The sequence below is a fragment of the Eucyclogobius newberryi genome, unplaced genomic scaffold (assembly GCF_026437365.1).
Source record: "Eucyclogobius newberryi isolate DKJ021-1_F unplaced genomic scaffold, fEucNew1.0.hap1 SCAF_1, whole genome shotgun sequence".
Lineage (NCBI taxonomy): Eukaryota > Metazoa > Chordata > Actinopteri > Gobiiformes > Gobiidae > Eucyclogobius > Eucyclogobius newberryi.
In genome coordinates this window covers 30,306,452-30,321,460 of record NW_027315723.1, presented here as the reverse complement: position 1 = coordinate 30,321,460, position 15,009 = coordinate 30,306,452, and the positions used below count along the sequence as shown (strand labels likewise).

The window sequence follows — 15,009 nt, the reverse complement described above, 5'->3', positions numbered from 1 at the left end:
CGCAATGGATGAATTAATACTGGATACTTTCAAACTTCCCACTTATTCAATAGTAGTTTGAGTACTTCAAAATAGATCAACAATCAAACTCACACACAACCCACACATACATACATAATATAAGTTAGATCAAAGTTACTAAAGAGAATTAGCGTGCGTTCACTCCAGCGTCCAGTTTGGTCCAGATGTAGACTTTGGTTTGGTTCTAGTCCAGGTTTAGTTCGGGATTTAGTCTCAATTTTGATGTGGTGTTTGTACAGGTGTGAACAAACATACACTAAACATTTGGGTCCTTTTACTTCAATGCAGTAAAAAGCATTGAGTAAAGTTCCATAAAACAGACAGCTATGGCTAGTTCTGCTTCATTGTGCGAAATCAATTTAATATTGATTTTAAAAACTTTCCCAGGGGTTTCGGTGACTGACCAACAAGCTCTCAAACTACCAGAAAGCTTTTAGTTTTCTAGTTAGGGTTATAGTTTATTGTTGGGTCGTTTAGAGTTGCTTTATAATCGCTTAAAATCTTTTCTCAATGTAAAGTTTACTATGCACATCCATCCAACAGTTTGGTGTCGCGGCGGGCTCTTGCTCCTCGCGTGTTTGTCTTTTCGGTGTGAACGCTCTAAGCCCCTCTCTCAGCTGTCATAATTTGTTAACGAGTCTTTTCAGAGGCCAAACAGAGACACGCAGGACAGAGGAGAAGAAAAGCCAAGGTCCATCCCGAGAGGAACCCAGGGGCGACATCAGAGCGATTTCAGACTGGCTCGTGATGGCATCCCTGTATATTTTAATATTAATGACCCCTAAGCCTCTAACAGGTGCCCCACTCAAAAACACATTCAGAACTCTGCTATCCCGACACAAGCGAGGAGTGCAAATGAAGGGAATTCAAAAATGCCATAAAGCAAAGATCCAGTCATCCAGGCATCTCAAGCAGATAAGTTTTTGAGTCACTTTCGCCGGCTGAAACACAAGTCGATATTTTCTCCCCCCTTGAGAAAGAGATTGACTTTTGTTTGGAGTTTGTGAGAAGTGGGAATCAGAGCCGGGACAATGAGGCATCCTGCTGTGAGAGGCTGAGAGGAGCCATCTCAAATCAGTCAGCCCCTGGACTGACTAATCCGCCCATTGTGCCGGCCCAGCCACCAGCCGCACACCAACACAGTCACCCCTCCACCGGACCCCCGCCTCCATCATCACCCCAAAACCCCGCTGCAGTGGGATTTGCTCTCCCAACAGCAAGTTTTGTCCAGGGGAGTTCGAGCGGAAGTTTCTCTCTGACAATTTGCCCCAAATAGATTTGTCAGAGCCTCTAACTGCACAGCACTGACTTGTGGGGCTGAGGGTTTGGGACCAGGGGGAAGTGTCTTTAACTGTAAGACTGTCCCGTGGGGAGACCTGTGGAGGGGTGCAGATTAAGGCCCTGCTTGGACTCATGAACAAGGCTATGAAAAAACCCTATAAAGTAAATAACCCAATAACAGTCGAGCTATCACTAACTGAAGCATCTTTTTTGCATTACAATGGAATCCTATCAGAATTGGCATATTTGTCTTTGAGACATGCTGCCCATTTTTGTATACAGTAGGGCTCACAATATTGCAATATTGGCTGACGCAGCAAACTAAATATATTGCAATAACATCAACATTTGCTGTTTAAAAAATGAAAATCCGTATCCAATCTAAATTAGCCTTAATTTAGTCACAGTTTTACATAAATAATACATTAAGGCATGAAAATATTTGTGTTTATAACTGAAATGATCAATTACAGGTGTTTTTATTACCAATACCCTTGAAAATGTTACATTCTTACCACAAGCAGGCTTGCCTTTCCACAAACCTGACCTGGTGGTGCTTTTCTCCATAGAGATAGATCTGTTTAATGCCATACTGTGGAACAATTCAGGCAAAGCGATAACCTCTCACGTCAGTTACATGGTGTTCCTGAAAGTACCTTTGAACGAGATGAATATTAAAGCAAAATATGTTCACTAATCCAGAGTTGATCTGTTTAACTGTTGAAAATAGTGTGTGTGTGTGTGTGTGTGTGTGTGTGTGTGTGCACGTGTGTGCGCGCGCGTGTGTGTGTGCGTGCCTGCGTGAACAGGTGATACTGCAGGCTCCTGTGGCAGAGCTGTCCATGGTGCTGAAAACTGCACACTTATACAATAGTCTAAAGTAAAAGCGTGACCTTCTGTATGGTCAAGGCAGGACAAAATTATTAGTCCCAGGGAAATCTTTAGAATTAAAAGAATAGATAACGTCTATTGGGCAAATTGGGTCAATCTGACTAGCTGTCGAAGAAACACATTGAATCTGGCCTTAAATACTTGCCGTTTTGTAAAAAAAAAAAAAAAGTACTTACTCACAAAAATTAAGCCCAAAAAATCAAAAAATGCTCATGTTAAATAAGGCCAAACATTTGAATACAGTTGTGTGGCCTTAAGCTCTGGTCTCTAATGACTGTTAAAGTGTGTCTGTGTTAACGGGAGATAAACTCAGGGCTGTTTTAAAGAAAGCTGATGGGGATTTGGGTCTGAGTCCTCTCCATTATTCTCTGTGGAGCTCAGTGACTTCTGCCTAAACCCCATCTATTTACGCTCTGCTGGCCAGGGCCAAAGACTGATACAGCAACAAGTCAAAGGACAGAATTCAGGCTCATTTAGGATGATGTAATCAAAGGAATAGTTTCTGTATTGTCATTTTATCTTCGTATTTTAGATTTGTAATAATATAAACACGTTTTTAGAGTTGTTTTAAAAGCTGTTAAATGGCTATACCCATGAGACTTTGTCATTCTTTACTCTTTTAGCTCTTAGATTCCTGAAAGTGAGTTCGTATAGACTTGAGTTTTAGCATCAGATACATACAGACCCTAAAGGTCTTTGTGTATTCTGCTTCATTGAGTCTGGAGAGAGGCAGAGTCAATCAGAGCAGGAGAGAAAGGCGGCCGCTCCAGTCACCATCATGTCGCTCATATTTGAGTAAAGGCTATCGGTGAATGACCGGGATTAGGACGAGTTAAGGAGATTAGGTCACACATTCACCATTGACACACAGCACAGCCACCCACAAACACATACACACACTTCAGATTAACTCCCACAAGTCAGGCTCTCTCAGATATTTCACATTCAACACTTTTTAAACGATGCCACAACCAGCAACTAGAAAATACCCAAGAGAAGAAATGCAGCCCTGATGAAGTCACTTGTTTAGTGGTGAAACCAATGCACGTCCAAGTTGTTTTGGGGATATCATTTTAATTATTTCATGAAAGAAAGAAAAAACACAAAAATCATCTGGTTATATACTGATATTTTGTCTTTTTTTTAAATGCTTTTATTTTAGTTTTAATTAGTTTCCTTTTCAAATGCTATTTCAAACCAAGCCTGTGTTCTCTTGGCTTGACTGCTGTTTGAGGAGGACATTTTGCATATTTTGTAGAAATTACGCTTAAACAGTTTTTGTCTCAATCTAATTTTTGAAATAAAAATAATTGTACTGTATAACATTATTTAGTATGAATATGTAAATTCAGCATACAGTACAAAAAGTATTCAGATATTCAACAGAAAAAGTTGTCTTTTTTTTTTTAAACTTAATTTCATACTTTTACTCAATTACAAACAGAATATGTTTCCCTCGAGTCCGTGTATTCAAATGACTTGTATTGTAAAAGTCTATTATGCTTTGCTTTTAACTCTTGAAGATGCTGAAGCCCATTGTAAAGATCATGGCTTTCCGTTCAAATCAAAAGGAGATCGTGATTCCTGCTCGGCCTTGTTAGTATTGGACTTAGCCGTTCAGCTAAAGGCCAGGTTGAAAGACACAACAATAGCTAATTGCAATTAACTACGCCTCTCCGCCTCGCCTTGTCCGCTTAAATCGACACTTTGTGCGCCCATATGGCCCGCGGTGTACCGTGGGAATAGGCACAATTAAAACGGAATATGGATTTCTGCAGTGTCCCGGCGAGAGTGCAGCAAGCTGTTGGGGTCAGGTGTCAGAGAGCGGAGTCTGGGGCCCATAAACGGCGCACCGCTGCTCAGGTAAACATCAGCCACACATTCCTCTATAGCTCATAAAGAAATGTAAAACTTCATGGGCAATTTTGCGTCTGTAATGAAATGTTGGGAAAAGGCCAATCGTTATCAAATAAAGAGTTAAAGACCAGTGTAAAACCCAGATGATTAGGGCAGATAGTCATACCACTGTTTCAAACACTGGGGGGGAAAAAACATAAGAATACACAGGACAAGGCTCTGAAAAGGATAAAAGTATAGACATTCATTTCTTGATCAATGTAACAGTTTTAAACATAACAGGTCAATAGAGATGTTTATTATATATTATTATATATAAAGGATGAAAAAAGCTAACACGTCTGCAAACGCACGTCTCAGTTTCCACCACGGGGCTTCAGCGTGAGCCGCCACACACGTCTTCTTCACTGCAGAAGGGGCTCATAACGGGACGTTTACGCACAACGCGGCCCCAGTGCGTCTGTAAACGAACAGGCCACTGTCCGCGTCGCAGGGGACATCGCTGTAATATTAAAGTTGAGGAGGAAAAACACGTGTGACTTGTTTTGAGCGGCTCGGGGCTCGTTCCGCCGCTCACACGCACACGCAAGCCCGGCGCTCGCCCACGATGACGGTGACGTCAGGCCGGAGTTTGGAGAAAGCCAAGTGGCTGAAGGAAGCGAGCCCTCCTCCCCCTGACACTTCTCTCAAATGAGCGAGGCTTATTGAAACTGCAGCACAAAGTCACATCGAGTTCGGCTTCAAACACACCTCCGCCACTGCACTTTACAACAAACTGCTTCGAATTGTGCTCGGCGCCTCTCGGACGCTCCAACTTTACGCGCGGGCTCTGCTCGGGGCCCTGCGGCGGGATTTCGTCTCCCCGGAGCTGCATCAGGGGCTTTCATCACTCACGAGGAGGGTCCGTGGAGCGGGACTATGTGTGAGAGCGGGTCCCAGGCTGTCACACCGTGAGACTGACCGCATCAGAGTGTGCCGGAGCTGAGCCGAACGGAGGATTTAATTCGGTTAAAGTGTCACTAACTTCCCCGTCCACGATGAGTAAACCCGCGGGATCAACAAGTGGATGTCTGGATATTCTCAGCGTCAAGTCGAGTAAGTGTCACTCTTCCCACAGACCCATGCGCGCGCGGTTAGATTGTGTAGAGTGTCGGGAGTTGGTCAAAGTTGTCAAGTGAACACGTTGTTTTTTATAAATGGTAAAATATGGTTCAGTTTTATCAAGTTGCCTATACCAAATTTGACTCGGATTGATTACAACTATGGCTATTTGACATGACGCAAACGCACCGGGAGCAGAAAAATAATTATACTTTCTCCCTAAAAACCTTAATTACGTTGATAATGTGGCCTATTCGTTTATTTTTCAAACGTGGTCCAAACAAAGATAAAACAAATAAACCTGCTCGAGGAGACTTATGCCTGTGACACTTGTTGCCACTGTTCATTCCTTATTCATTCACTTGATTACAACGCCTGACTTTCCCAAACCTGATGAAGTCATTTTTCAAATTTATTTTTTTTTACCAAGATCTAGGCCTATTTGTGTGCGTAAAATGCGTTCCATTTACACCTTTCATTCAGAAAAATCGTCATTGCAATATGAGGAGATATACTAATTAAATGTATTGAGTGTGTCATTTAAAAATATATATATTTTACATTATTTACAGCCAATATATTTTAAGTTAATTGGGTAAATTATTTCTCTCTGAAAAGTTTCGTTTAAATTAAGCTTTTCTTTGTTTTTGCTTTTTAATATAGAAAACCTACTCTAAAAAGTGTTGCAGGCCCATGTGTTTTAATAGACACATGAAATAAATAAAACAAATAAAATAATAAAGCCTCTTTGCTGTTTAGTTTACTTTCCTTTTAAAATAACTCCCGCGTGTTTCGGTGCGTCTCTGTGTTTGGGTGGCCATTAAAAGCCTATGCCGTTCAGCAAACCTGCTCTTGAGTTGTTTTTGCTTTGCTTGAGTCCTGATGGTGATTACGGTAATGGAATATGCCATATATCTTCAAGCAATTACTCTGCACAATGGGGACAAATTGGACCCCCACCGAGGGAAGTTAAATACATTTTCCCCTTTCACAACAAAATTGTACCTCATTTTATGTAATTGAATATCTCGAGGCAAACTGCAATTGTCACTTTTTATCTGGGTCTGTGAATGCAATACATTTTTGTGTCGCATTTTTGGAAAAGGGGTTGTTGAACTTGACTCGGATTCAGATTTAATTTTTTATTCATCTTTTTAATTTTTTGGCCAACGCAATAAGGCATTTTCACCGCCCAAGGAAAACCTTTTAACTGTGTAACCAGGCCTTTCTCTATCAAAATGCATAATAATTTGATAAAGTGTTGACTTTTTATCTCTGAACAATTACGCGCCAGTGGTCCACAATTAATGGTCTTGTGTTCGTTAATAATGCACCAATTGGAGCCTCTAACTCCGTCCTCAAGTCATTGTTTTTGCTGCGCTGTAGTTATTCCCATGCTACCCTTTTTGACGGGTCACTGGTGAATAAATGAGCAGGTGGCAAAACGTCAGTGTAATTGCATAGACGGCTTTTTCCTGTGCAAGAAAAAAGCTAGCCTCATATGCATACAAATACTGCTTTCTCAGCCATTTGAATACAACATCTTTACAAAAAAATCACAGGGGAAAAAAAAAATCACATTTTTTCATGTCGGCGGGTCCATTTCCATATACTTCATTTGGTTTGGTGAAACGCGGTGTCACTCCCTAATCCTGGGGCCTATAGACCTGCGGATAAAGCAGCTGTCGAGTCCCATTATGAAAGCGAGCTGGCAGCTTGTCGAGATGCAGCCAGTCTGACGAGCTTCAATGGCCTAAAATCATTAAGTTAACACTTTCCCTAATGTCTCCATTGTACGCCCGGACTTATTGTCTTAGAAGGCCCAGATATGACGCGTCCCACTGGACTTCTCCCCCAGTGTCCGCGGCATTCCCATGCTCACACTGTGTCCACTGCTTTTTGTGAGAGTCAAGAATGTCGAATAATTAGGCCCACAGCGAAATCCTCAGGAAACCAACAGATGAGCTCTGGATACTCTCGTTTCCAGGCGTGACGTGAAACATTTCGTTGCAGTTTGTGTTGCTTGTGACCACCTGTTAGCGCGAGTGTTCATGTAATCTTTGTTCCCCTAAGGCCGCATATTGGACATCCCGTGCAAAGTGTGTGGGGACCGCAGCTCGGGGAAGCACTACGGGGTCTACGCCTGTGATGGCTGCTCGGGCTTCTTCAAGAGGAGCATCCGCAGAAACAGAACTTATGTCTGTAAATCCGGCTCTCAGGTGAGACCTGTGTGACACACGTGAAGAAGCAGATTTGAGACAACAGAGAGGACTGGAAACAGATGAAATGATAAAGGATAATGGAATTAGGAATATTGTAATAGCCTATTAAAACTGGAATATTATTTGGGGATTTCTAGATTTGCACAAAGAAAAGTAGATTTAACGCAATAATAATGTTTTTATGAAATGATACCATCTCAGTTAATTTGTCATATCTTCAAACAAATTGAATGGCCTTTTCTGGCGTTCCCTGTTGCGCACAGAATCCGCCTTTTACGCGCGGCTTGTATTTGTTTTGGCCACAGTCACCGCTGTGTTAAGTCTCTCTTGAAGACCTTAATTGTGTTATGGCTGTGTCATTAAGTGTGGAGCTAAACAGTGCGCTGCTGACATCTCAGGTGTAAACCAATCTAATGTGACGAGTGGGCGCCGTAATAAGCGCCTCTCACCTGAAGAGTGGCTCCCGCGGAGTGCAGCCTCTAAACATGTCCCATGTGTCTCTGAACAGGGCGGCTGTCCCGTGGACAAGACGCATAGGAACCAGTGCCGCGCGTGCCGCTTGAAAAAGTGTCTGGAAGTGAACATGAACAAAGACGGTGAGGCCATCATTAAGAGACTAAATGTATAAATATGAATACACACTTGTACTGTGAAGTTTAAGAGTTTACATGGGCCTTTATTTCATTGTTGTGTAGCCAACATTCAGCCTATGGTTCAGATACTATTCTAGACACTGATAATGGGACATCATTTTGCGGCCAGTCAGTCAGAGGCAGCAGGCACAACACTTTTCATAAAGGGACCATTGAGCGTCGCGCAGATCGTTTATTTACTCTGTGTCACTGTTGTCCCGTTTCACAGCCGTGCAGCACGAGAGGGGCCCCCGCACGTCCACGATCCGCAAACAGGTCGCCCTATATTTCCGGGGCCACAAAGAGGTGAACGGCTCATCGCCCCATTTCCCGGGATCCGCTATGCCAGGCCCCCCTTTTTTCACCACCGTCACGCAACTAGAGCCGCACAACCTGGAGATGAGCGCGGTGGGCTCCACGCCAGAGAGGCAAGCCATCGTGGGCCTGGCGCAGCCCACACCAAAGGTAATGGAGCGGGGTATTATACTCTGACTGGAATCATGTTCTTATGTAGACCTGATATTGTATCATGAAACATATTTTAGTCAATGGAAAGGTTTGATTTGCACAGGTCTATAGCTTAGTTTTACCTTTACAACATAACTATTATTGACCTATTATTTACTTTTTATTATTATTATTACCATTATCATTATTGTGATTATGATTATTACTATTATTATCATCATTATTATCATTATCATCATTATTATTATTATTATTATTATTAATAATAATATTATTATTACCACCACTACCACCACCACAGGATTTTCTGTCAGGGTTAGAAGTTGACATTCTTGCAGTGATTTAGCAGCCCATAATAAACTCCAATCCGCCCATTAGATTTGTGGTTGAAATCCTAAAGCTCTCTAATGTGGAAGCAGGTGGCGCTTGGAGTTTGACCTCTGCTGTTGTTGCGCTGTGCAATGAGATGGGCTTATTGTGACGTGGCAATGTGCTAATCATGGCGTGTGCCTTGTGTCCCCAGTACCCCCACGAGGTGAGCGCGGCCCCCATGTACCTGTACGAGGTGGCCACAGAGTCTGTGTGCGAGTCCGCCGCGCGCCTGCTTTTCATGAGCATCAAGTGGGCCAAGAGCGTCCCCGCCTTCTCCACGCTGCCACTGTCCGACCAGGTACTTCTTCCATACCCTCCGTTTACTGAAAGATGTTGTAGACCTGCTCATGTCTGGAGCCTATTTTACCAAACTACACTGGGCCTAACGACTGTATCATGGTTTTTTGTTGCAGCTGATTTTGCTGGAAGATGCTTGGAGAGAGTTGTTTGTTTTAGGAATAGCGCAGTGGGCCATTCCTGTTGACTCCACAACACTGCTGGCAGTTTCTGGTGAGGATGGAATGGATCATAAACCTTTTGCAACACATGCAGACGAGTTTACAGTGCTGTGATTTTATCGTCATTGTTTGGAAACACAAAAACAACAGACTTAAACTTTTGAAAGTGATTTATTTACGTCTGTCATTATAAATTACTACATCAACTTCAGTCAATAATTCAAAGCTGGAACAATAGTTTTTGGAGCTCAACATGTATCGTATGTACATTTTCTTTGTATTACTAGACATTTTTGTGTTGTTTTCATGTTGTACAACAAGATCTGAGCTTTAGAGAGTGGAATAACTAACTTTTATGACAGATTATAGATAATAACGAATAATTAAAGCCGCAAGCGGCAATGATCGGCCCTCGCCACGCCGCCACGCCACAAGAGGAGGGGGCGCTAACGCGACCCAATGGTCCTTTTATTACGCCTACTGCTGAATCTGTGACGCTGTCACATCTTCTCCCCTTTGTTTTACCATCAAAAAGCAATTCTATTTTGAATTCTTGGCAAAATGTGCAGCTTTGCCGCACAGACACCGTGACTCTTTGAATAAAAATGTGGATAACTTTGATGGTCCACCCCTGAAGATGAGTCTCACCAAATTTCAGGTTAATAGGGCTGTCGCCCTAAGAGGAGTTTGTGAAAGTCTAAAGTGTAAACATGTTCTGGCGATTTCCCCATTGGAATAACATGGAAGGTTTCGGTCATCGTTACGGCAACGCCATAACAATTATGACATGGGTCTCATTGACTTTTTTGATGGGGATTCTAAAATTGAGTTGTGTCAAATTTCATATAATTTCGCAAAACTAAACATTTAACCTCCATATAAAATCTGTAGGGGGCGCTGTGGCTCCAAATTAATTTATTTCACTTCAAGTAGGTTTAGGGCAAAGAGTTTAACAACTGATTCTAATTTGACGCAATTCGGACTTTATCTGCGCAAACGGCAGAAATGTAAAATTTGGGAGATTTCTGAAATTCTTGCTACAGTTTGCGGCTTCGCCGCACAGAGACCGTAACAGGTATCAATGTAATTTGGATAACTTTTGATGTCCCACTCCTCAGTAGCATTTTCACCAAATTTCAGCTTTTTAGGGCCAACGCCCTGGGAGGAGTTCGTAAAAGTTTGGAAAAACTCCAAAGTCATGTTTAGCCATTTTTGAAGCAATATGGCCGACATTTGGTTGGGCGGACGGCGTTGCCGTAATAATATTTTTTACTTCTCTTGTCACCATTTACCTCTGCGCCAAATTTCATGATTCTACGATCAGATTTTTTTTGGGTCATTTCCCATCTCTCAATGCATTTTTGGTACATTTGGGGGCGCTGACGCGCCAATTTTTTTTATTTTAGAAAAGGGAAATAGCCAGAATGTAGAGAGGCACGATTTTTAGAGGTGTGAACATTTTTGTGACTTTTCGTCAATGTTCACTGGGTGAAAAATAGGGGGGTTGGTCCCGAGAAGAAGAAAGAATAATATTCCAATGCGAAAACAATGTTTCCCATTTTTCAAATATCATAAACTATACATTTTCGGAAAGCGCGAGCGCTTTCCTACCTCATGGTGTGGGTCCCTGGTCACTGACGGGTACTTTCGTTAATTTTGAGTGGGCTCCGCCCACTTTGTGTTTTTGGCCCTCTATACAGTAATAATGTTCAATTTTTGCATTACATGCCTATATGCACGGAACATGCAAGAGATGGGGAACGTATTCGTGAGCTACTTAGCGCAAATGAGCGCTTTATATGGGGATGACGACCGCTTCGATTAAGATTAATAGGCCTCTCGCCAGCTTGTGGCGCTCGGGCCTAATAACAATATTTTTAGCAAAAATAATATAGCCGTTTCCACTATAACAACAAATTATACATCGTTTGAAAGCTCTAAGCCTTCCCGATGCCGCCATGGGGTGGAATCATCATTACGAGCGCTTACGCGCTCGTCACTCCCTATTCCGTCGGGATGCCCCGCCCACTCCCCATAGACTTCCATTGATTTGAGCAGATACAATCATGGCCCATGCCTGCGGCATGGATTCTCGCGTACAGGATGATGCCAGGAGGGTTTTTGGAGGAATGCAGCGCTTCGCGCTGCTGTTGTCAACAATGAGTGAATGGGCGTAGTCCATTCACTCATTGTTGACAACAGCATAGCCCATTCACTCATTGTTGACAACAGCGTAGCCCATTCACTCATTGTTGACTTTTTCTGTCATAGCAGGAGTAAGTATGCATGATCCATGCCTTCGGCATGGGCTAGTTCACTGTACTTGCCAGGAGCGACGGGGTACCAAACATGCGGGCAGCATTGCGGGAGCAATAGGCCCTCCGCCCTGCTGGGGCTCGGGCCTAAATATTCTGATGCGAAAACAATGTTTCCCATTTTTCAAATATCATATACATTTTCGGAAAGCGCTCACGCTTTCCTACCTCATGGTGTGGGTCCCTGGTCACTGACGGGTACTTTCGTTAATTCTGAGTGGGCTCCGCCCACTTTGTGTTTTTGGCCCTCTATACAGTAATAATGTTCAATTTTTGCATTACATGCCTATATGCATGGAACATGCAAGAGATGGGGAACGTATTCGTGAGGTACTTAGCGCAAATGAGTGCTTTATATGGGGATGACGACCGCGAAAGTGCTCGTTTAGTGCGCACTTTTGCACGGGCTTCGCCCGTTTACAACGGTAATGTTCCATTTTTCTACTACTAATTAGTATGCACGGGGCGTGCGTGAGTGAAGGAGTGCGTTAGTGAGTGTCTGGAAGTGGGCGAGCGCTTCGCGCTCGATTTCGTGCACACTACCTGCACACTTTCGCAGCCGTGCTTCGCACGGCCTTACGAAATTAATAGGCCTCTCGCCAGCTTGTGGCGCTTGGGCCTAATAATAATAATGATAAGAGTTTCATTCTACTTTGTACTCACTGAAAACTCAAATTCTGCAACTTTAGGGTTATGTCAGCGGCATGAAGTAATGTCAAAATGATCATATAATTGTATTCATTGATGCAGTACCGTATTTTCCGCACTATAGGGCGCACTGGATTATAAGGCGCACTGTCAATGAATGGTCTATTTTGATAATTTTTCATTCATAAGGCGCACCGGAGTATAAGGTTCAATAAGCGAAGTAAAACGTGTACCACACAAAATCGCTTCGAGGTCAGTAAGCACAACCAGAATTAATCCATATAAAAGGTGCACTGGATTATAAAGTGCGCTCGTTTTTTGAGAAAATTAAAGGCTTTTAAGTGTGCCTTATAGCGCGGAAAATACGGTAATATTTTGTCATGAGAGGCTTTGTTTTTTTATTTCTTTGTGGCTTTCTCTAGAAGATGATCACCTGCAAAGACATTACACTGCAGCTTATTGTGATGTAAATGTGTAAAATAATTAACTAAGTGTTGAGAGCTTATTTGTGAAGTTAAAATGATCAGGGGTCTGTTTTATCAGACTTGTGAAAACCGCCTCAACCAAAATTTGGAGTCGAGACATTTCAAATAACATGCTTCCCATCTGTACTTTTCCCAAAGGCATGAACGCCGACAACACGGACTCCCAGAGGCTGAATAAGATCATTTCAGAGATCCAGGCCCTTCAGGAGGTCGTCACACGCTTCAGACAGATGAGGCTTGATGCCACAGAGTTCGCCTGCTTGAAATGCATCGTGACCTTCAAAGCTGGTGAGAGCCTCGTCCTATAGTGCCGCCATTAGTGCTGAACAAGCCCATGTTATTAGCCGGACAAAAGCGGCAAGGCCAGAGAATATGGGACAATGTATATTTATTACACTGTCTTTTCAGTTCCCACGCACGGAGCCACGGAGTTGAGGAGCTTCCGAAACGCCAGTGCCATCGCTGCGCTACAAGACGAGGCTCAGCTCACTCTGAACAGCTACATACACACGAGGTAAAGTGTGTAAAGTGTCTTTGTCTCCGGTTTTAAAAAAAAGAAAACAGTAATTACAGCATGTGTGTAGCGCCCCGCTAAGGCTAAAGCTGCCAGTGCGATGCCACTTGCCACAGGTGCTGCTGCTGATGAGGGTTTCATTAATGCTGATTGGCTGCAGATGGGCCGTGATCGGGCTTGGAGTGATTACATCATCGCAAACGGAGATGCAGTGTTTCCCCACAGTATAAATTGTCTATTTTTTTTTTTTTAAATACATGCACGTCTTAAACAAAGTAACTAACCGGAACAAGGTTTTTTTTTATAAGCTGTTTGAAAATGGCAGCTGTGGCGTGCAAAAGGCTTTCTAAAATCCACTTTTGAAGCCATGATTTTGCAAACTGTAGTATAAAGTAGTAATAGTACTAGTGGAAGAGTATAAAGACAGTATCTAATTATTATCAGGATGTAACTTATTTGTTGATGAGCTGATGGGGAAGTTGAAGTTGGGCCTAAACCACCAATCTGAAGCAACTGGTTGAGTTTAACTTAAAAAAACAAAGACTTAATATAGCGTACTCAATAGTAAGCATGAGGTAACAGTATCCTAAACTAATGCTGCGTGTTGTAGGTATCCCACCCAGCCGTGTCGCTTCGGGAAGCTGCTCCTCCTTCTCCCGTCTCTCCGCTCCATCACTCCATCCACCATCGAGGAGGTTTTCTTCAAGAAGACCATCGGCAACGTCCCCATCACCAGACTGCTCTCCGACATGTACAAGTCCAGCGATATATGAAGCACTCACTAAAGACTTTAAGAGGCTTAAATATGGACAACAAGCTTCCCGACAAAGGGACACTTTTGATCACAAACTCTACGGAACCATTTCTGCCTGAAACAAAACTGGAAAGACCTTATTGACTAAGTAGACTTTAACAGATTAGTTTGTGACTGAAGACATTTGTATCATATTGAACAAAATGCAATCTCTGGTATAGACAAAGTGAAAGTCTGCCTTGTAAAATATATTGTGACTCTGTAGGGAGTATGCTTGACAAAGAAATGTTTTATGTTTTGTGTCTATGAGACCAATGATCTTGACCAATTCAATCTTTAATTGCTATATTCAATCCCAATGGAGGAAACCAAAAAGATTAAAACCTGGGGGTGTGAGCTGCTGTCTCTCTATGGGGCTGAAACCAAACTAGATTTAACACAAACCTTTGCAGGATCTGAAAGGCCTTTTGTGTAACACTGATTTGAAAGACGTTGGTAAATAAGTAGTTCACGCCCCGTTTGAGGCACAAAAGAAAAAATGTGTAAAAGTTGACTTCGTAAAGTTAGACACTAACACTGTAAAGTTTATTCAGCACTTGGAAATGTGGTTGTAGCCTGTGGTGTTTTTAATTTAGCCTGTAAATAAGTTATAACTATTTAGAGTTGTAACAATGGAATAAAGGAGTAAAATAAAATTATCTGTGTCAAAAGAACACATTTGTTTGTGTTTTACTCCGAACTGGCAAAGAAGTCACACACATGGAAAAGTGTGACACACGTCTGATTTTCAAAACAAATAAAGTTATTATATATAGGGGTTGACGGTATTTATCCCAATATGTATGTACTCATCCTGATAGAGATACATCCATAAGAAATGTGCTTAAACGTGCCAGCAAATGTCATGGTCAAGGCTCAGTATTGCACAACATTGAACTGTAGAACACAAGTGCAGAAATATGACTTTATTACACGCAAAGTTCATTTTAT

At 42.4% G+C, this 15,009-nt stretch overlaps 1 protein-coding gene across 1 annotated transcript; it reads left to right on the top strand.

Annotated features, from left to right (window-relative positions):
- Positions 1 to 4,762: 4,762 nt before the first annotated feature.
- On the top strand, positions 4,763 to 14,732 carry nr2e1 (nuclear receptor subfamily 2, group E, member 1). Its single transcript, XM_072443260.1, has 9 exons — positions 4,763 to 5,145; positions 7,225 to 7,370; positions 7,882 to 7,969; positions 8,235 to 8,470; positions 8,997 to 9,143; positions 9,259 to 9,355; positions 12,890 to 13,039; positions 13,160 to 13,265; positions 13,876 to 14,732. Exons 1-9 carry the CDS (start codon positions 5,088 to 5,090, stop codon positions 14,036 to 14,038), a joined length of 1,191 nt encoding a protein of 396 aa, XP_072299361.1. The 5' UTR covers positions 4,763 to 5,087; the 3' UTR covers positions 14,039 to 14,732.
- The last annotated feature ends 277 nt before the right edge of the window (positions 14,733 to 15,009 follow it).